At 35.5% G+C, this 23724-nt stretch overlaps 2 protein-coding genes across 3 annotated transcripts; both read left to right on the plus strand.

Annotated features, from left to right (window-relative positions):
- The first annotated feature begins 466 nt into the window (after nucleotides 1-466).
- uba2 (ubiquitin-like modifier activating enzyme 2) lies at nucleotides 467-8826 on the plus strand. Its single transcript, XM_077744896.1, has 17 exons — nucleotides 467-641; nucleotides 1889-1972; nucleotides 2065-2135; nucleotides 2221-2285; nucleotides 2379-2479; nucleotides 2901-3022; nucleotides 3494-3561; nucleotides 3642-3763; nucleotides 3850-3949; nucleotides 5103-5254; nucleotides 5339-5432; nucleotides 5505-5617; nucleotides 5740-5895; nucleotides 6208-6304; nucleotides 6472-6577; nucleotides 6679-6821; nucleotides 7854-8826. Exons 1-17 carry the CDS (start codon nucleotides 501-503, stop codon nucleotides 8072-8074), a joined length of 1956 nt encoding a protein of 651 aa, XP_077601022.1. The 5' UTR covers nucleotides 467-500; the 3' UTR covers nucleotides 8075-8826.
- A 2038-nt stretch (nucleotides 8827-10864) lies between these two features.
- Nucleotides 10865-20639, plus strand: ca5a (carbonic anhydrase Va). Of its 2 annotated transcripts, none has more exons than XM_077710283.1 (7): nucleotides 10865-11318; nucleotides 15041-15238; nucleotides 16821-16939; nucleotides 18358-18453; nucleotides 18537-18599; nucleotides 18668-18826; nucleotides 19465-20639. In XM_077710283.1, exons 1-7 carry the CDS (start codon nucleotides 11174-11176, stop codon nucleotides 19633-19635), a joined length of 951 nt encoding a protein of 316 aa, XP_077566409.1. In that variant the 5' UTR covers nucleotides 10865-11173; the 3' UTR covers nucleotides 19636-20639. The 2 variants fall into 2 exon arrangements, with proteins under 2 accessions (XP_077566409.1, XP_077566410.1); XM_077710284.1 differs by lacking the exon at nucleotides 10865-11318 and adding an exon at nucleotides 14575-14950.
- The last annotated feature ends 3085 nt before the right edge of the window (nucleotides 20640-23724 follow it).

The raw sequence follows: 23724 nt of genomic DNA on the forward strand, positions 1-23724 counted from the left end.
ACGTCACTACAAGGTTACTACAGGTCAATGACCTATGGTACACTTTACCAGGTATGCTTGACGACATTTAAGATACCATTGCATGAGAATGTGCGCTCTATGACCAACAATCAAAAATCCAGTGGGCCAAGAACTACAAAGTTTTGATCCCTGCGCTATATAAATCTGTTTTACACTTTGATTCATTTTTTTAAAACATAAGGATGATCTATTTTTTTTAAATGCATTTAATTTGAGAGACATAAATCCCTCAACACATAAGAAAAAAGTTGATAAAAATAAAATAAAATAAAACTATCTAAAAACCTTGCGTCTGCTACACAAAGTCCACTGGTGAATTAATCCGACGCAAGATGGCCGCCAGTTATTTACGCCGCGTTTTTACCTATACACATCTACATTTTCCCGAATGTTATCTATACTCTACTCCTTCCACTAAGGAAGACAAAGCTAGCTGCCTAGCATCCCGGTGCTACAGGCTGTTTTTGTGATCCTTCAATATGGTTCAGCTAGTGGGTTCCCTCCGCAAGGAGTTGGCGGATTCCCTGTCCACGTCCAAGGTGTTGGTGGTCGGGGCGGGTGGTATCGGCTGTGAGCTCCTCAAGAACATTGTCCTTACTGGATTCCGAAATATCGAAGTGGTCTGTATCACACGTCTTACGTTTGTTTGCCTCTTAGCTTAGCTGGCTAGCTAGCTAAGCTCTTTGTGCTGCAGAATAGATATCTAGTTGGCAGGTGAAAGCATTGTGCACCATTCATATTTGTGGGGAGTTCCCGTGGCCGACTTCCACTAAGACAAGTAGCAGTCTAATATGCTCATGTATAATATGTATTCCTTGCAGTTTATAAGTGTACTTGAATTGATGTGTGGGGAAACTCAGGGTCGCACACACTGTCTATTTTGGCGCCATCGACACGATAAAGTCGGTCTACGGTTGTACAAATAAAGATACACCGAGTGTGTAAATGGGGAAAAAGGTCACATTTAGCTCCAGTTTACACCTGGCGTGGTGATTGTGGCAAAATGAAAAAAAAGGCCAAATATGTGTGCTGTTCAAATTCTATTTTATCAGCTGTGCAGCTGCGCATCACTGCCGAATTTGGGTAAAGTTTTCACTTGCTTCACTTAAGTAGAAGTACAGATACTGATGCAATCAATCAAAAAAGATATAGATTATATTAGATTAGATTTTGCTTTTTTTTCATCCCTTATTCGGGAAATTCAGTTTGTAGCAGTAGCAAGCACAGGCACAGTAAAAGACAATGTAGACTTAGATAAAGCTGGAGCCACACACATAAAGCCCACACAAGGTAAGATCATCAAAACAAGTAGCCTTCTGGGCCTGGATGTTTCCGGAAAATGTCCAGGACTAGCGTAAATAAACTAAACCAATAGAACATTGATTGCTTCACACAATTGATCGGTGGAGTCGAGTCGTAAAGGTAATGGTAATGGTTCACGGTCAGTGTATGAAATAGGTTTTCTTATTGACAGAAGTAGTTATGAATATTTTCGGGAAATCATTTAGAAATCATCCTGTTAACGAGAAAGTCTCAAACTTTAAAACTGAGAAATAAACTTAATTTCTGTCATCTGTTTCAAAGAGAAGGATAAGAAGTAGGATTCAACTATGCTTTTAAATTTAGTTTTAAATATTTTTGTGAAATTTTCCCAAGGACGGTGCTTAGAATTATTACAAATTAGTGAATGATCATTTAAAAATTACTCTGGGTCAAATAGTATATTTATCTGGATTGATCCATCTATTGGATAAGTAATGATGAAATCAGATTAATTTTCCCATCTTTTAGATATGCCATTTACATGTCAGAAATGTTTCAGTAACACAGACCTGACCTTTATATCACCAAATTCTTTGTTTTACAGATTGACTTGGACACAATTGACGTCAGCAATTTGAATCGCCAGTTTCTCTTTCAGAAGAAGCATGTTGGAAAGTCTAAAGCGCAGGCATGTACAAACTATTACTTTTTGAAATACTACATAAACAATGCACATTTGCTGAAAACCACAATTTGAGTTTTATTTATTCTTTACAACAGGTGGCCAAAGAGAGTGCCTTGCAGTTTTGTCCCTCTGCAAATATCACTGCCTACCATGACAGTATTATGAAGTAACGCTCTTTGTTGCATATCACTTTTGACCAATAAATCCTGTTTGTACAAATAATGGATTTAATAATATTTTTGTCCCAACAGTCCTGACTACAATGTGGAGTTCTTTAAAAATTTTAACTTGGTGATGAACGCTTTAGATAACCGAGGTACACATATCTGAGTATCGTTGTTGTTGTTTTTATTTTTTTTATATTTTTTAATCGTTGTCATGTTAAACAACACTCTTTTTATTCCATTAGCTGCCCGCAACCACGTGAACAGGATGTGTTTGGCAGCCGATATTCCTCTCATTGAGAGCGGCACAGCGGGATACCTCGGACAGGTCACCGTAATTAAAAAGGTACAAACTTGACTCGTTGATTGCTATTGATAGTATTTTAATGGAAGGGCATGTTCACTGCAAGATGAGTTTAAAATGGCCACCCTTTAGATATGATGTGCCATAATTTTCGGACTATCAGTTTCAGAATTAGTCGCACAGCTAAATACGGCTTAATAGTTCGGGGGGGAAAAAACGAGAGTCGTAACTTAGGTGGGTACTTTGTTATCAGAGACCAATAGCAGTGTAGCTGTTTCGGGCCCAAGGTTCCCAGGCATCCGGTATGTTTGTATGGCCTTGACTTTACATGCAGAGGTTGTTTCAGTTTCTCAGAATCTTTGGATGGTGTTATGGACTGTTTTGTAGATGGTGATAACTTCTGCTGTGCATTGTGCCATCCATCATTTGCTTCAACTGTTTGTTTTTCTATATGCTTCCTCAGGGTATGACAGAGTGCTACGAGTGCCAACCTAAACCCACTCAGAAGACCTTCCCAGGATGCACAATAAGAAATACACCATCTGAACCTATTCACTGCATTGTCTGGGCCAAGTATCTATTCAAGTGAGGCTCAGTCATCACATCCCCTCTGGCACTATTATTTTCTGGAAATAACGTAACATCAGCCAGCAAATTTGTGATCAAAGATGATCTTGAAATCAAATGTCAAATTACCTGCCGTATTTATTCAAGTATAATAATAATTTGCGACTACTATTAGTATACATTTTTTTCCACTTTCCTCAGCTCACACCAAGTATTGCCTGGGTACTTGTAACTGGCAAATGCTGAACACATGTCGCCATGACAAAACATTTATTCACAACATATTGTACGGAACACTGGCAAAACAAACTACCAGTCTTATAAACACTTCTCAAATAGAATTTACAATTTTAAATCCTTACAGTCCAATTCATCATCATAATATTTAAATTGTTTTGCCGGGATTCGTGTAGAACGCACCCTGCTTTATTTTTTGGGCACAAAATATTGTGCGTTAGACTCAAATAAATATGGTATGTGCATTCCCAGTCAGCTATTTGGAGAGGAGGACGCTGACCAAGATGTGTCACCAGACACGGCAGATCCTGAGGCTTCGTGTGAGTTGCTGGTTTTCCAATGAAAAATTGTGTTTTCTTAATGCTGCTTGGTTGTAAAATGTGTGTGTTCCACCATAAAGGGAACCCTGAAGAAACAGCAGCTCGTGCCACAGCTGCGGAAAAGGACGGAGATGTCAACCGGGTCTCTACCAAGCAGTGGGCCCGCAGCAACAAATACAACGCTGTCAAACTTTTCAACAAGGTAACAACTACCGGCCGGGCAAATAGCCAACACTGACTGCTTGGCGCGAAATTTCTTGGAACCAGTTTTTATTGCATATTTTGCAGCTTTTCAAAGATGACATCATGTACTTGTTAACGATGGACAAGCTGTGGAAAAAGAGGAAAGCTCCAACTCCACTGGATTGGCAGCAACTGGAGAAGACTGGTATGTTTGCTATTCACCATATTTTCACGACTATACGGCGCATCGTATTTTTAGCCGCAGTGTCAGTAATGATTGCTATTTCTGCGTTTTACACTCACAAAGGACGCACCGTTTTTATAGACGCAGCCAGGCAAATAGTAGCTAGCTAGTAGCTAGCGTTACTATTCCAACGCTGTCTTCCATGCTTTGTAAAGCTGTGTTGATGCCGATCGCCAGGCCACAATCCATTGGGTGTATTGACAAAAGAACTATATCCCAGCAGTCACTACGCAGTACTTTGTCTACGGAAGAATAGTAGCGTCGGGGGCTGCTTGCTGTAGAGCAGTGATTTTCAAACTTTTTTGGCCACCGCCCCCTTCACCGCCGGGCCAAAATGCCAACGCCCCCCTCTTTACCCCTTTCCAACGAACGAAGCTTAAATAAATAGAAGACAGGCGCCTCAGATATTATTCGCTAATTTCGTTTCTTTTAATAGACCAATGCGCAGTTCACCTCGAATCATAAAATTTGATAGCTGATGCATTAAGCCGGTCGCTGTGCGCATACGTCTGTGGTTAAGCGTTGCCGGGGCGCTATTGTGTGCTCCTCTGCGGCTGACTGGATGGTGGTGGTTTCCCCAGTCGCCTGCATCGACGATAAACTCGCGACAATTAGTGATATACGGTATATGCGCGCTGCTCGTGAGCGCTCGAGCAGACAACGTTTCTTGTTTCAATAAAGCTTGTTTTTTGTCGACTTTTTATTACAGACAATCAATTTTTCCGGTCTTTCTACAAACACCAACGTCACATTTTACTGTAATTGCTCCATCGCCCCCTTCACTATTTCAACGCCCCCCATTCGCCTGTTTATTCGTCAGCGCCCCCCTGAAAGTTCACACCGCCCCCCGGGGGGCGGTACCGCCCACTTTGAAAACCACTGCTGTAGAGGATAGTGTACCCTATCGACTGATTTATTTTATTTTATCGTGATAACAATTTTAATATTGGTCCATGTATAAAGCGCACTGGATTATAAGGCACCCTGTTTATTTTGGAGAACATTTAAGACTTTTATGTGCGCTTTATAGTCGTGAAAATACGGCAGTCGTGGGTCATTCCGGGGGATGTTGACCCCTCATGTTTGAGCCACTTTGGTCATTTTTTCCCCGCAGGATCTCCTCAAGAGGAGTCCTCAGTTTCAGGTTTAAAAGACCAGCAGGTTCTTGGCGTTTGGGGCTACTGCAAGCTCTTCCAGGAAAGTGTGGATACACTCCACTCACTGTTAGATGATAAAGGAGATGGCGCAGAGCTTGTCTGGGATAAGGTATTTTCCCCTTTTTGAACCAGTGTGATGCTTTCCCAGTCTGTGTCCTTACTAAAGTGTGAGAGTCGCCACTTGTCTTGTCAGGACGATCCTCCTGCCATGGACTTTGTCACCGCAGCGGCCAATCTCCGAATGTACATCTTCAGCATGAACATGAAGAGCCGCTTCGACGTCAAGTGTGAGTTAGTGTTGAAAATGTGACCCTCTTTGGGAAGGGATTCGTGCTTTTAACTGCATTTATTTGGACCAGCGATGGCAGGTAATATAATCCCAGCTATTGCAACTACCAATGCTGTCATCGCCGGTCTCATTGTGCTGGAGGGGCTCAAGATTCTCGGAGGGGAGCTGGAATCCTGCCGCACGGTTAGATGATTTACCACATTTTATTGTCAAAAACAAAAATTGGGACAAACTTCTTTTATTTTGACATTGGTCTATATGATGTTGTAATATTTGTGTATATTTTTGCCTTTTCTCTTGTCCAGATTTTCCTAAACAAGTGTCCAAACCTCAGGAAAAAGCTGCTTGTTCCGTGTATTCTGGACCCACCTGTGGCCAACTGTTACGTTTGCGCCTCAAAGCCTGAAGTCACCGTCAAATTCAATGTCCACAAAACAACGGTCCTCGCCTTGCAAGATAAGGTGATTTTAATGACAGTCAACTTTGCAAAACAATGAAAAGTAATTGACAAATTCTGACAGTACATGAACTTTTTAGAAAAAAAATCGAAAGTTTTAGAACTACCTTGCCCAGACGTGACTTTTAAATTACTTATTTTTGTTTTTACTGAGAAAAATGCACTTTATGGAGTAGCACCATAAATTTCGTTATACAATTTCGTTTATAATGACAATAAAGGTTTTTGATTTCAATTGATTTGATTTGAACTCACACTGAGGCTTTACTAAGGGGTGGTCTTATAATTCTTTAAATGTCCCCCCCACTATATTTAGATCCTAAAGGAGCGATTTGGCATGGTCGCGCCAGATGTTCAGATAGAAGATGGAAAAGGGACAATTCTCATATCTTCAGAAGAAGGAGAGACTGAAGGTACAATCTATTGTTTTGTAATAAAAAAGAAAATGAATGTGTTGAAGCACATATATTATAATTATTATCTTAGTAAGCTATGTCATTAAAGAAACTTATTTGCATACAAATTCTGCTTGACATTACCTCTGCACTGTCATTTAATGTGTCACTGTCTCACATAATAGGCAACAACAGCAAGTTTCTTTCTGACTTCGGGATCCGTAACGGCAGCCGACTACAATCTGACGACTTCCTTCAAGACTACACACTCCTCATAAATGTGTTGCACGTGTATGTCATCTACATTAATGTGATTTGGATCAAAGAATGTCCTTTTTGTGTTGCCACAGTGCTTAATTGAGCTAATCTGTCTGTTTCTTTTCAACTGGCAGTGAAAAGCTTGAGAGGGATGTAGAATTTGAGGTGGTTGGTGAAGCTCCAGACAAGGCACCCCCACCCCAAAACAATAAGGAAGAGGTTAAAAGTATCACCAATGGGAACAAGGACTCTGCACAGCCTTCTACCTCATCTAAAGGTAATTTACATGTTTGCGTTTTTATTTATGAAATGTGACTTATGCAAAATGCTTGGAATTCTTCCTATGCCTCTTCAATATCATGATATCAATATTATTGCTATCTATTATCTATTATTGCTATAACCCTAAAGTAGCCGTTTCCAAACTATGGAACTTAAGCCCACTTCCTAGTTTATATTGACCTTTAGCAATCAAGAAAAATATAAATAAATATGGCTAGCACAAGAAGCTAGAGTTATTCTTACCCTCTGTTGCACATCTCAGCTTCAACACTAGATGGTGCTAGTCCCTTTTAACAGTGCCCCCATTGGGTCAGTGGTCAAAAATGTTAAAATCAATATAGGGAAATATGGAGAATGTCAGTAGTTTGTTTCACATAAATAATCCAGTGTGATAAATTAAGGTCTTCTAGTTGTGAGGGGTGCAATTAAAGAGTATTATTACATAAATACAATTTGGTTCCGGTAAGTAACCCTCAGTATTCACACACAGGGCTATTCAAATCACCTGTTGGAATAAAATCAGTTTTTTTAATATCACAATATATATCCTAAACCCCCAAAAAGTCGCAATTTCATCCAATATCGTTCAGCAATCATCAAAATTGGTTGACATTTATTTCCATATATCGTAACCAATGAGTTAAAACAAACAAATCTTTTCAAAAACGATACTTTTATTACTGGATTAAAGTGGCAAGTTTTTACACCTCTCTTATAGACCAAATTCAGTGTTTATTTTTTTCTTGACACAGGTTAAAATTGAGTGTGTATAGGGGGTGACCATAATTAGCATAATTCTTCAACCTTTTCTCTCTTTTTAACATGAACTAGCCAGCTTTATACCACATTTGAATTTCTTAATGTATAACATGAAATATATCAGAATAAACTGAAACCATAATAAATGCCAAAATCTTGTTACGGATTGAATGAACATATTGCCAAATTTTTACAATGGATGTTTATAGATTTGTTTTCCCTATTCATTCCTCTTCATTTTGTTAATTAAGTCCTGTCCACCTTTCAGTCCCGGCAGATGACGACGACGACATTATGATTGTGGACTCTGACAACGAGGCTGAGGCGTCGTCCAGCTCGGCAGCGGTCACGGGCAGCGCCAAGAGAAAGCATGGAGATGGAGACCCTGGCGAGACCTCCATCAAGCGCCCAAGGACAGATAAGTCAAGTGCAGCGGCCGCCCACGATAACAATGACGACGACGATGATGACATCATCGCTTTGGACTGAACCTGCCTTTCTTGAGGATTGGAAAAACTTTGAAATATTATTTGGTTTCAAGACAGATGGACTGTAGATCTAAATGCGTTTTTGAAAAAAAAATTATACGCCCTCCAGTCTTTGTTAACACGAGTATAGTCAACGTATTAAAATATTTCGCTTTTTGTTCCTTTCTAGTAACAAGAATTTTGTTGACTGTATTAAAAAGTGCTTTTTGTATTCCCACTTGCGTCTACTCTCACGCTATTCAAGATGAGGGGTTTCTGCGTTGTTAATATGCAAAAACAAAAACGTTCGAATCAAAATGGTGTTGGTGTTTGACTAAATATGACGGGAGAAAAACAGACAGGCAGCTGTTCTTTACTGGAGCTTTAGACCAGCTTCATATCTGACCTCTATTGGAATGGCACTTTTTGCCACAAGGTGATTAAGTGCTCTCTTCTGTACGTCTATTGTATTTGACCTGAAGTCATTCTGATGCCATTTGGAACTATGGCAGTTCTTTTTGACGAAATTGCCAACGGTGTAATATTTCACATGCGCAATGGTCTTTAGTACAGTCTCTGGTGAGATGGTTTCTGTTTAAATAAAATGTCAATTTAAAAAAAAAACATGTAGTTGGGTGCCTGCAATGTTGTCAAGGCCTATCTGCCTAGTCAAATATAACTGATTGAACATTTTGTACTTTATTGCTATCGAATTTTAAAAGGCCTTGAAACCTTTTTGGACCAATAAAAATGGATGAGTCAAACTAAAAAGCACACTGTTGTAGATTTTTTCTTGTAGCTGGGATGCATATGTGTGTGTATGTATATATATATATATATATATATATATATATATATATATATATATATATATATATATATATATATATATATATATATATATATATATATATATATATATATATATATATATATATATATATATATATATATATATATATATATATATATATATATATATATATATATATATATATATATATATATATATATATATATATATATATATATATATATATATATATATATATATATATATATATATATATATATATATATATATATATATATATATATATATATATATATATATATATATATATATATATATATATATATATATATATATATATATATATATATATATATATATATATATATATATATATATATATATATATATATATATATATATATATATATATATATATATATATATATATATATATATATATATATATATATATATATATATATATATATATATATATATATATATATATATATATATATATATATATATATATATATATATATATATATATATATATATATATATATATATATATATATATATATATATATATATATATATATATATATATATATATATATATATATATATATATATATATATATATATATATATATATATATATATATATATATATATATATATATATATATATATATATATATATATATATATATATATATATATATATATATATATATATATATATATATATATATATATATATATATATATATATATATATATATATATATATATATATATATATATATATATATATATATATATATATATATATATATATATATATATATATATATATATATATATATATATATATATATATATATATATATATATATATATATATATATATATATATATATATATATATATATATATATATATATATATATATATATATATATATATATATATATATATATATATATATATATATATATATATATATATATATATATATATATATATATATATATATATATATATATATATATATATATATATATATATATATATATATATATATATATATATATATATATATATATATATATATATATATATATATATATATATATATATATATATATATATATATATATATATATATATATATATATATATATATATATATATATATATATATATATATATATATATATATATATATATATATATATATATATATATATATATATATATATATATATATATATATATATATATATATATATATATATATATATATATATATATATATATATATATATATATATATATATATATATATATATATATATATATATATATATATATATATATATATATATATATATATATATATATATATATATATATATATATATATATATATATATATATATATATATATATATATATATATATATATATATATATATATATATATATATATATATATATATATATATATATATATATATATATATATATATATATATATATATATATATATATATATATATATATATATATATATATATATATATATATATATATATATATATATATATATATATATATATATATATATATATATATATATATATATATATATATATATATATATATATATATATATATATATATATATATATATATATATATATATATATATATATACATATATATACACATATATACACATACATATATACACACAGATCTGGGTTCAAGTAAAATGGGGGTAAATTTTACTAATCTGTATGCAAACATTGTGGGAAAAAGATTAGTAAACTGTACACAAAGATTACTAAATTGTCCAAACAGATGATTAAACTGAGCCCAAATTTCTAACTACAGATTTGACTAAACATCCCACAATAATAAAGGGATGACGTCCAAAATCGTCAATATTGTTGCCACCCCTCGGAGCTCGATGCTGATTGGTCCACATCAAAGACCCTCCCCATGCAGTCGATAGTCAGCTCTCCTTTGAGGGGGAGAGGGTCCCGCTGCCCTGTTTAACGGCTAGTACTGATCTCTACCCTTGCAACCATGTTCCCATCAAAATCTGTAGGCTAATACACACGAATGTTTTTTTCGGAGAGTGTGTTTTTTTGGGGGCTGCGTGGGATCGCCTTTCAGGCGGAAGCAGAAAAAAAAGGAGGCACCAAAGCCGTCACGCCGTTTGGCGTCTATCTGACAGCTAACTTTAGGCGAGTTCCACAATACGGTTGTTAGCCGACTAAATCGGACGAGGAAACACAGAAGTGTAACAAGATGGTGACTTTGTCATCAGTAATTCGACCTCTGGCTTCTCAGATTCACCGACAGTTCTTCAGGAACGTCGGGAGGAGTCACCGTCTCACCCCCGTCCGCGGATGCAATTTGACGGCTTGCTCCAGCAGATATGTGCTGTCGCAAAGTGAGTATATCATCTCTTTGAAAAAGCCAACATGTCTTCTGAATTGTTTGTTTTGGGTTGCTTTGAAGACTTTTTGTTGTTCTTGTTGTTGATGGGGATGTCTGTCGAGACAAGACTGCTGATGTTTGGGAACGAGGATGTAGACCAGGGGTGGACAATACGTAGATCGCGATCTACTAGTAGATCGCAAAGGAACTATTGGTAGATGTCATTTAATTTTATCTCATTTTCTGAACAGATTTTAGCCAGCTGACTTCGGGCCAGGGGACACCTTGAACTGATGGCCAGCCAATCGCAGGGCACCAGGAGACAAAAAAACATTCACGCTTACACTCATACTTATCAGCTTCAATCAGCCTACCATGCATGTTTTTTGAATGTGGGAGGTAACCGGAGTACCCGGAGGAAACCCACACAGAAGAACATGCAAACTCCATACAGATGGGACTTGAACCCAGGACCCCATAGCTGTGAGGCCAACGTGCTAACCACCCGCCCCCTATTGATAGATCGCACTACAATCACAAAGAATGCTGATTGGACGCTCAAAATTGCCCGGAGGAATGTATGCGAGTGTGCATAGTTGTCCTTCTCCTTGTACCCTGCGATCGGCTGGCCACCGATTCAGGGTGTCTCCTGCCTCTGACCCTGAGACAGCTGGGATGGGCTCCAGCACCCCCCACGACCCTAATGAGGGTAAAGCCGTTCAGAAAATGAGATGAGATGAGAAATGATCATTACAGAATTGCTGAGCTTTGTCGGTGGCCTGTAAAAAAAAAGATAGATACTGGGAGGTTAATTCATTGAAAAGTAGATCCTGGTTCAAAAAAGATGGATGTACAGTATTGGAAAATTCGGACTAGTTTTTCAGTCTAACAGGATTTAAATAGTACGAGACACCACAAGTATGATGTCTTTTATGAAATAGACACTTCAGTTCAGCTGTCGGTAATGCATGAGCCCTTTAAGGGGCAAGTAACTATTTTAGGTTTTATAGGAACGTATGGAAGAGTTTGCATGTTCTCTCCGGGCCTGCGTGGCTTTTCTCCGGGTACTCCGCTTTCCTCCTACATTCCAAAAACATGCATGGTAGGCTGATTGGACACTCTAAATGGCAATGATATATGTTGCTATTCTTTCAATTCCATTGACCAGATATCTAAGAACCTATTTAAACTGGGACGATTGATAATGAATATTTACAGCCAAGCTCTCCTAGTCAAATGGATTGGACGACTAGTATCATCAATAGCAGCCAAATAGTGCCAGGAGTGTGCTATACAGGCTGTTATGCAACCTATTAACCATCCACACCCATGAACAGGCTTTTCTTGTTCTCTCTCAAGTATAGAATTTCTCGTTTAAAGTACGTTATGACTCATTGCAAAACAATGCATGAGGTCCGCTCCCTTGAGGTTGGAGGGGGGCAGTCTTATAGTAAGTAGGTATACTACTCGAATTAGAATGATAATTCACACTTAGTCGCCTCATGATGTCGAGGTTCACTCGCTCGACTTCGGTGGTGGGAGGCGCGGGCTTGATTCCCACCGGTGGCGGTATGATTGTGAGTGCGTATGGTTGTTTGTAAAGTAGTTTTTGATATGAACTGTGGTACATTTTTTTGCATTGCAAAAAATGTCAAGGCACACCACTTGCTGAAATGTTCTCATTATAACTATGTCGCCTATATTAACATTATATAGTCGTTCTCATCAAAATTTTATTGACAGAATGAAATAATTCCCTCCAAATTATTCCAAAATATTTTTTTTCTCACAAATCTAACATCATCATAATTGATGTCCGCAGACACCTAAACAGCTTTCAGTTTGACTGATGTTAAAATAATTAAAGCAACGTTTTTTAACCTTATTTTAATTTTGGACTTTTTCTCCCAATATTCCGAAAAAAGTACTAATGTGCTTTACATTGCCAAAAGTTGATGCCCCTGAAACCAAACAACTTCCAGTTCACGCACCATAAAAATTACTTATCACTACCCCTTCTTTGCCTCCTTCAGTACGCTTAGTTCCTGTAATTACAACTTGATGCAGTAGAGGCTGCTATCAATATGCAGTAGCAACTACTGTGTAGATATACTCAATATACAGAAGCCTCATTTTATGAAGATATCTGCCATATCACTGAGATAACCTTGGGGGCACAAAATAGAAATTGATTTACGTATTCAATGCTATTTGGGATTTACAATCCATGAATATAGAAGGTTACCAAGTTACCTTTTATTTTTTTGTTTTTGTTTGTGGAAATATTTTTTGATATTACCTTAAGTTTGGTGTAATTGTACTTTGCCATGATGTGTTTTGCTAAATTTAAATTAACTCTCACTCACAGTAATTGGTGAGAATGCAAAAAGGACAAATTAAATTGGATGCAACGCTCCGCCCAGTGCTCGTAGAGACATTACACGAGGGAGTTGTGACCAGAAAGACAGTACCCATGATGTTCTTATGATCAGCTTCTCGTGTCCGCTGTATGCTCGTATCTGAAAATGTGTCTCGTATCTCAAGATAAATATTTGCCCGAAATTTTACTTGTATCTCAAATTGCTCCTATGTCAGGGCATATGTCGAGATACCACTGCATGACATATAATTAATTTCTCTTAACTCTGTGTATTTTTTTGTGGTAGATATTAAATTGGTGCCTTAAAAAGCATGATCAGGAGACTCAGCCACACCTCTTCGCCAAGTTAAACATTTCTGTCTTGTCCTAATATTTGCTCACTGAGTGGTTTTCAAATCTCAGATACCTTTGCTGCCATGGCTTGAATTTACGACTACACCCATTGGATTTTTAGAAATCCAATGTACATACAGTTCAATTTCAGTTCTCATTTTTATTCAGTTGTCTTTGACTTTGCATTGAAGATAACTCGAGTAGACGCGTCACATTTGCCTAAGCGTGAAATGCTTTTTCAAGCACATCATTTGCACCGTTGCAATAACAGAATTAAGCAACCAAGTTCCCCCAGGAGGAGTCGCTATAAAGGCTTAAGGAGACGAAGGTCATATCCCAGTCAGACCTGTTCAGCTTTGCTCGCAGCGGAAACCTTAAGCCTTCTGCTGCATGATTGCAGATGAAAACAATAACTGCTTGTTTCTGAGTCCTTGACAGCTACACTACAAAGATTGTTTTCTCTTCTGATAAGCTCTCTCTAATGATTAAGGCAGTGAGAAACTCTTTTTCATAGGTTCTCCCTTCCAAGCCAACATTTTTTCTCTCTATGACTTTCAGAAGATCGGAAGATTGGGAAGTATGGTTTTACGTAATTAGTTGGGTCCTTGTATAGACTTTGGCCCGAGGCTTTTCGACTTTAACAGGGGTCTGATTGGCTCCCTGTGGCGTGAAGTTGGGGGCGTGCCAGGACATTCCGCAGGTCACTTTGTGTACAGCCAGCCTACTTTCCTCTTATTTAGTCATTACCTTTAAGGAAGAAATGTAGAGCTGGAAGGAAGTGGCGTTAGTTAAATGCTTTTTTTTTTCCATTCAGTTTGTTCACGTGGCTTGACAAGTTAGTCTGTCATTAAGTCACAGTGACAGTTGAAATTTTGTTTTTAAAATGGATTGCTGTTTAGCAAAGCAGGAGGCGGCTGAACACAACATGGAAAGTAGGTTTGTTCTATATGTTGACAGAGACATGCTGTCAAAATGTTGTGTAATTTGTGGTGGTTTTTTTTGGCTTTCTTTTTCACATCCAGTGCACCCCATGTGGCAAGGACCCCTCGCCGTTCCAGGAGGTGAACGTCAGTCTCCGATTGACATTGTTGTCCGCAAAAGCGTCTTTGATTCCCAGCTGAAACCTTTGATTGCTGACTATGATCCAACAACATGCAATAATATTTGGAATAATGGTTACTCCTTCCTGGTTGAATATGATGACACTACAGACAAGTCAAGTAAGTTACTTTTTACTGTGGGAAAAAAAAAAGATTATCTTCCTCAAATATACCCGCTTTTTTTACTCAAATGAAAATAGTTTAGCAAGGACAGTTCTTTAGTTTGCTTTGTACATTCCAGAGCAGTATTATGTATGAAAAATAGCAATCATTTTCCTTGAATTCAGAACAACTTAGAGGTTTTAGCTTTGCACAAAGAATGCTCACTTTTGTTAGCCTCTGGCCTTTTTTTTTGGTTAAGTCAGTTGTGAATGTTAACGTTACACTGTGGATCCATAGATGAAACCACCATGTGCGACTGTCATGTGACAGTGACACTTTCTTCAGTGCAAGAATTTTTTTTCATTTATTTCTTTAATTCTGGTCACATCTTAGGTCTTTCTAATAGGAGGATCTTACTTTGTGCTAATGGAACAAGTGGTTAGTGGGTCGCCCTCACAGCTCTGGGGTCCCGGGTTCAAGTCAATGTTATGTCCACCTGTGTGGAGTTTGCTTGTTCTCCCCAGGCCCACGTGGCTTTCCTCTGGGTACTCCGGCTTCCTCCCACATTCCAAAATCATGCAAGGTGATTGGACGCTCTAAATTGCCCCTTGGTTGTCCGTCTCCTTGTGCCCTGCGATCGGCTGACCACCGATTCAGGGTGTCCCCCGCCTTTGGCCCGGAGACAGCTGGGATTGGCTTCAGCACCCCTCGTGACCCTAATGCGTTTGAAGTGGTTCAGAAAATGAGATGACTTGAGATCTTATTCTGTTGCTAGGGCACCTAAAACCCGATTTTAAATGTAAATTGTGCATAACGATATTTACTTACACTATTTTGCTGACTGATGATTTACACGATTCTTTCTTTATAATACCATATTTAAAGACGACTGTTTTTATTTTTGTTAAAGGCAGAATTATTGGCCCTACTCTTTAATTCAGTATAACAAGATTGTGCAGTTGGCTATAAAGTAAAGTTATAGCTAATCGTCTTAAGTGTACATTATTATTTACTATGAGAGATGTATGAACATGAGTTCAAAGTCATATTCGTATACTTTTGTATAATACCCATAAGGAAAAAAAATCAAACATGCTGGGGCTTGGGTATGCATTTCAAAAACGTACTGATTTATATAATCATATGCTTTGGTGTACTCTTGTGTAATTTACACTAGGTCAAGATCTTTATTATTCACTAATCTCACATTCCTCTGCTGATATGCAAAAATTGCATAAATAATGAATAAATACTAATTAATAATAATTTAAAAATGCTCATCCTTCAAACAGAAACAGTGAATTGTGTCTAAAATGTCTTTTTTTGTGTCTGTATTCTCACCCTCTTGCTACTGTGACAATCAAAATTTTCCGAATACAGGATGAAAAATTATCTAATCTAGTAATATAATCACCTGCAATCTCATTAGTCATAGATTGTATTTCTAGTCTGATATCTGTCAGTCACAATGCTCACTTGTTAGACCAAATGACAGTTAAAGTGATGACTGTCCTGTTTTTCCCCCATTATCTTCATAGTAGTTATGTCTGTAAAATAATGTGAACACAACAACATTGTCCCCTCTCATTTCCGGCCACAGCTTTAAAAGGGGGACCATTGCAAGACAGATTTAGGCTCTGCCAGTTCCACTTCCACTGGGGTGAGAGCAACGCCTGGGGATCAGAACACACCGTGGACAGGGAGTTATTTCCTGCAGAGGTATGCAACCATTTCTAAATATCTATATATATATATATATATCAATATTCCCAAAAGTGCACAAAAACTCAATTTCAGGAATGTTATGAAATGAACTAATGAGGGCAAGTAGTTTACTGTTTCGCACATCCAAGTCATTGTCTTGAGGTTCTGTATTCAAATGTTGCTGCTAACTTTGTGTGTTAATGGTTTTGTGTTAAATACTAATCAAAACTACAAGTAAGAACAGGTTAATGCTCAATCCGAATGGATTACTTTATAAAAGTCCCCGGAAAGTCATTTTCCGTTTAGCTCACACTCGGCGCCATTTTTAACTCATCATTTTTGGTTTACTGATCAGAAAATTTACTCTAAATCAATCTCACTATTTTCACTATGCATTTCACAGGTAAAAAAAAAAATGTCTACCAACGTTACTTGTACAGGACTAGTTGATTATTTGCAACTGCCACTGTTAACTTACGGAATCACAGATATGCTAAGAGAATATGTACTGTGGAATATGAATTGTGGTTTATAATGAATTTTTGTTTAGTCCAAATTTAAACGAGTCTTTTTTAAATTACATTTAACCATTAAAACGCCGAGTGTATATCTGCTAGTGCAATTAACTTCTGTTAAGCGTGTGTATTGAACCTGCCACATTTTTTCTTAGCCAAGCCCTAATTTTTGAGGCTATGAATGTGTTTTACTTTGGCATCATCGTGTGTTCAGTTCCATTTATTCATCACAAACAGCTGCTTGTTTGGAGCCAAAAGACAATTGTTGCGCTATTAATAAAATTGTCTTTTGAAAAATGTGTGTTTAACAAATAAAAGATTGAGTTTAAAAACTTAATGAAGGTGAAGAAATTCAATCCCTCGTGTATTAGGATCCGACAGCCATTTCTGGCCACCATAAAAAAATTAAACTCTCTTCGTTGCACGGTTTGGACAAACGTAGCGAGAGAATCTTAACATACACACTCACACACCCATATATTACACATTATAAGGATTATAGATTGAAAGCAGTTATAAATTGTGTTTTTCTGTACTAACTGTGGCCCCAACGATGGATCAGTGTGGGAAATCAGTCGGTATTTACAACCAGTATAAAAAAGCAAAACACATTGTACTCATAAAGCCTTTGAACCCAGTTATGGTTTAAAGTAATTATAGGTAATGTATGCTTTAGAAAAACTTGTTGGTCAGGTCCTGTCTTTACACTCATTGAATACAGTTTAACATATGATAGTCATAATGTTAGTTTACATGTATATGGTCTCATTCTGTATCTGCTCTCTCCAGGAAATATCATTACTATCCATAGAAAATAACAAACTGAAACAGGGTGGAGGAAAAGTTTAAGATCAAAGTTTATTGCTTTTCGCTTCTGCATTTAACCTAATGGTTGACATGTACTGTTTGTGTTGTCAGCTTCACTTGGTTCACTGGAATTCAGATAAGTACAGTCTGTTTGAGGAAGCAGTGATGGAGGACAATGGCCTTGCTGTTATTGGTGTATTTCTCAAGGTGATGCTCACACATGCACACAATGCACGGTGATGTACGCAGTTACAAAAAGTTATAAAAGTTGTCGATCTGTAATTGTGTAGGTGGGGAAGAGACATGATGGACTGCAGAAACTGGTAGACGCTCTCCCTGCTATCAGACACAAGGTAATTCGAGTATACACATAAAAAAAAAACTTGTGCATGCAACTATAATCTCTGTGTAATGTTTGCAGGGCAGTGTAGTAGAGTTTACTAAATTTGATCCTGGTTGCTTGTTGCCAAATAACACTGAGGATTATTGGACGTACCACGGCTCTCTTACAACGCCTCCTCTGACCGAATCTGTGAGCTGGATTGTCATGAAGCAGCCTATAGAAGTTAGCCATGACCAGGTATGATATAAAGCTCCAAAAACCCAGCTCTGGCTAAAGCGCTATTCTTCCACTGCAACTATTTTTAAAACTCCTGATGAAAGTATGCCTTAACAAATCGTATTCAAATTTGTCCACTACATGCCTGATGTTTTTTTTTTTTAATCGAACTGTGGCGGCCCGTCGGCTGAGTGGTTAGTACGTCGGCTGGCCTCACAGTTCTGGGGTCCTGGATTCAAACCCAGGTCGGTCCACCTATGTGGAGTTTGCATGTTTTCCCCAGGCCTGCGTGGGTATTCTCCGGGTACTCCGGTTTCCTCCCACATTCCAAAAATATGCATGGTAGACTGATTGGACAATCTAAATTGCCCATAGGTATGTATGAGTGTGAGTGGTTACTTGTCTCCTTGTGCCCTGCAATTGACTGGCCACCAATTCAGGGTTTCCCCCGCCTCGTGCCCCGAAGTCAGCTGGGATAGGTTCCAGCACCCCTCGCAACCCTAGTGAGGATAAAGCGGTTCAGAAAATGAAAAAAAAATTAGCTGTTTCCTATCGAGTTTTGTGACCACTGCAAAACATACCTAACCTTACCATACTTTTTGGGTATATTTTAAAATCATGCCTGCTTACAATCAACTTGTGCCTTTGTATCTTGACAGCTGGCTGTTTTCCGTAGCCTTCTTTTCACCTCGGCCGAGGAAGAAGTTCAGAAAAGCATGGTGAACAACTTTCGTGTGCAACAGCCTCTGCGGGGTCGCACAGTGCGCTCCTCTTTCACTCCCTTTCTAAAGGAGTCACCTTCCGACCAAGACGACCAGCACACCCATTAAGACCACCAAGTGCATTACGTGCATCCTGTTACAGATGTTGTAACGAAACAATGTTATTTTGTCCAAGAAATGTGTATTAACATAACATACAATTTAACAGACATTTTGGCTATTACGTTTAAAATCAATTAATTGGTTTATCACTTCAAATTGTTGCAGATATATATTGACATGAACTATATTTATTTGAAATTGACATTTTATTGATTTCTATTTTAGAGTTTTTATCAAATTTTAAAAATGAGACTGCTGGTATTGACTCAATAGCACCGTGTGCTGGCCACAGTCGGTATAGTAGTAAACGCCCACATTTTTGCACAACATTGATACGCATTACTTGTACATCAGATTTTATACGGTGTCTTTTTTTTATTATGTCGGTCAAGCATCCCAACCGCAAAGTTTTTAAGCAACATTAGTTGCTTAATCGGAACACAATTGTTTGTTCTCAAATCCTTGTTTATTATTAATATAGTAGATAACAAATCAAACTGGCTGGATAATTTTAATCTGATATGATTTCAAGGGGTTTCAGTTTCACAGTTACTTCGCTATAAGTTATCATAATTTTTATTATACTGTGGTGTAAATGGAAAAAAGGAAACAAATGAGGTTTTCTTATCCACAATTGTTTTGTTTTTTTACAGCTGCAACATGTTTTCTTATAGTTTTCCTCAAATCAAAGCCTGTTCAATTGTTGTCAAAAGGAAGAATCTCACACTTCCTTGCCTTTTTTTTTGTCCTGATATCTTTGCAGGATTCATTTAAAAGAGATTAATCTACTGTACTTATTCATATTCATCAGATGTGCCTTGATGGTCTATTTTACTATGCAACATTTTGGCAAAGAAGTAGAGCTTTTGAGACTACATATCAACTCTAAAGCAAGCAGATTATAAAATTGGGGTGAAAGGGGATTAGGCATGATGTGACAAAAGATTGACAGTGTGAAGAAATGTTATTTTGGTGCTCTCATTTCATAAAAGGATACTTGAGCAGTGTATTTGATTATATGTGAAGGCCATTATTCTCATTCAATTTAGATGGAATAATACTAAACACTTATACTTGTCATTTTAATGTCACTGTCATGGCAAACTGTTCAAATTGAGCAACATCATCTCCTGAGTTGGGCCTAAGTAGCCACACAAATGGAATGTAGATTAAAAAAACAAGATTGTAGGTGATTTCCAAGGTTATGTAGGCTGCACATTCACAAATAAGCGTGTCCTTGATGGGAAAGAGTATCCATTTTTTACTGGATGTGTGTAAAGAATTCAAAATATGCATCAAAACATCTCATTTTCTGAACTGCATTATCCTCATTAGGGCATCAAAACATTTTGTAACCATTTTTTTTTCTTTGGTTTAAAGTCTGATGCAATACAACACTGCCTTTCTGTTATAATTTTATAAATGCATTGCATTTTACCTGTTTTTATGCATAATGGAATTTTATAAAAAAAATCATTTGCTGCTTATCGGAATGTTATTATGAATATGATTTTCAAAAATTGGTTTTATTAAGATACAGTAATACGTCGCCACCTCAACTATTATGTATAATATATAAAATAATACTCTAGGAACATTAATACAAAACTGAAATAGGGTAAAACAAGCTAAGTCATACATGGAGAGTATTTTACTGTTCACAAGGGGCAGTGTATACCTTCAGTAGATAAAAATAGTATAGAAAAGGTTATAAAAATCCAAATAATATTAAACCAACATTCCAAAAACTCCCTGCATTGTGGTAATTCACTTATTGCGGCAGGTTTTGGAACCGATTAACAATGATAAATGAGGTATTACTGTAATTGTTTATATGATTTTTTGCAGTACAATCAAAATTGATTCAGTGGTGATTTTGATGTATTATTTTATCATCTCTATGGGCCTTCAACATCTCTGTATTTTTTTTTAAATATCTTCAGTGCATACATTTTTCAGATATGTATTTTTTAACCAACTATGTAAACAGTCATGATACACTATTTACAAGATGCCTTTTACTATCAGATAATCTTTTATTCTGAGCATGAACATGTGTTGACTATTTTTCAAAGCATTGTAGCTGTTTATTTGTCAACATTCTTGGACCGTAGGGTCTCATTGTGGTCTACTCACATTTCTGGATGGTTCTTCTGTAGTCCAGCTGTGCAACTCTCTGAGACCCTTGCTTTTAAAGGAATGTACTGAGACAATTTGTTGATTGTGACACAATTTATACAAATTAATGTCATAACAATACATGTGGAATGCAATGTCTCTTTGTGTTTTTTGTTGTTGATATTGGTAAATATCCATCACAACCATTTTTAATATATCATAACATCACCCTAACGTTTACCCAGATAAATTTTGGATACCACATCCGAAACATTATAAAAGAAGCAAAAAAGCGTTTTTGTTTAAAAATGTTGCCTAGTATGACCTTGAAAAAATAAAATAAAAAACAAGCAAGTAACTATCCGAATGTTATTTTAAATTCAAGGTAAAGCAGACAAAACACCAACATTCTATGCTTTACACATCTATTGTAAATAATAACCCATTGTTCTGCAGACGACACAAAAGCAAACTCAATCCAAGCAGGAAGAAATTTGAAAATAAATGGCTATTCCCTTTCATATATAACCCCCCTCCCCGTCCATCCCGTCCCCGTAAAAAAAACTTTAGAAGTCTTTTGACACAGAAAAGGATGTTTAGAAGTCCCAGCCCAAGATACCTGGGGTCCAAAGGGCGGCTTGTTTTTGGACTCTTTTACACTGTTACTACAGCTGGGTGTGACACAGTTCTTCATTTGATTCAAACTGAAGAAGTGGCCGTTGAAGTTGGCCTTGGAAATTGTTTGTTGTCTTTGACTGTGGGAGACAAAGAAGTCATGCACTCCACTGGGACAAACCATTCAGTCTCCACTAGGTTTCCCGTCCGTTGTACAATTTGAGGCACAATTGTTTATCCATGTAACTGATTCTTTTAGTAATTATTTGCTTGTTTTACAAGACACAATTGAATTAAAACTTGCAGGTTAAATCACCACTTCATTTATCTCATAAGAAAGTGTACATGTCGATTTTGGATTAATTTATGCAAAGTATAAGAATCACAGCATACTTATTATTTACCTTTGGTACTTTGATTGAAATGATTTAAATGGCATTTTGCGGCTTAGATGGTAATATTTTAAAACTCCTTGCATTAGGGATTGTTTTTGTTATTTTTTTTCCCGTGTGACCTCTCCAGGTGATTGCCTATCGAGTTCACCCAGGTGTTTCTGATTGTCTCATCAACCCATGTTTGTCTGTTCAACCCCCGTATGCTGTCTCATCGTTCTGTCAGGATTTAGCAGGGTCGTAAATCCGTAGTAGGACCCAAACGTGGGGAATCAAGCAAGGACTGGTGATGGAGTGCGCTAACAAAAACTTTAATGACTATGGCAGCATTAACAAAAAATAACAGTGTTTGAAATCAAATAAGAAAATTAAAGCTTATTTACCCCCATATGTTCATTCATTGTCATTTTATATATATATATATATATATATATATATATATATATATATATATATATATATATATATATATATATATATATATATATATATATATATATATATATATATATATATATATATATATATATATATATATAGATATAGATATAGATATATATATATATATATATATATATATATATATATATATATATATATATATATATATATATATATATATATATATATATATATATATATATATATATATATATATATATATATATATATATATATATATATATATATATATATATATATATATATATATATAGATATATAGATATATACACACACACACACACATACATATATATATGTATGTGTGTATATATATGTATGTTTGTTTGTTTGTGTGCATTTACGTCTGTTTGTATGTACTTTTGATGTCCAGTGTACAGTGTATCCCACACCCACATAGTGCAACTTGGTTGACTTGGTGAATATTTTCCCATGATCTGAGCACAGATGTCCCACATAACTTCAAATGTTAAATATCAAGTGGGCATGTTTTTGTTGATTTATTCCG

This window comes from Stigmatopora nigra, chromosome 2, assembly GCF_051989575.1.
Source record: "Stigmatopora nigra isolate UIUO_SnigA chromosome 2, RoL_Snig_1.1, whole genome shotgun sequence".
Classification (NCBI taxonomy): Eukaryota; Metazoa; Chordata; class Actinopteri; order Syngnathiformes; family Syngnathidae; genus Stigmatopora; species Stigmatopora nigra.

Excerpts from the sequence above, each read along its gene's own strand:
- ca5a (XM_077710283.1), top strand. The coding sequence starts at position 11,174 with ATGGTGACTTTGTCATCAGTAATTCGACCTCTGGCTTCTCAGATTCAC. Across the intron at positions 11,319-15,040 it reads CAGATATGTGCTGTCGCAAA|TGCACCCCATGTGGCAAGGA; the intron begins GTGAGTATATCA and ends TTTCACATCCAG. Across the intron at positions 18,827-19,464 it reads TAGAAGTTAGCCATGACCAG|CTGGCTGTTTTCCGTAGCCT; the intron begins GTATGATATAAA and ends GTATCTTGACAG.
- uba2 (XM_077744896.1), top strand. The coding sequence starts at position 501 with ATGGTTCAGCTAGTGGGTTCCCTCCGCAAGGAGTTGGCGGATTCCCTG. Across the intron at positions 642-1,888 it reads GATTCCGAAATATCGAAGTG|ATTGACTTGGACACAATTGA; the intron begins GTCTGTATCACA and ends TTTGTTTTACAG. Across the intron at positions 2,286-2,378 it reads GAACGCTTTAGATAACCGAG|CTGCCCGCAACCACGTGAAC; the intron begins GTACACATATCT and ends TTATTCCATTAG.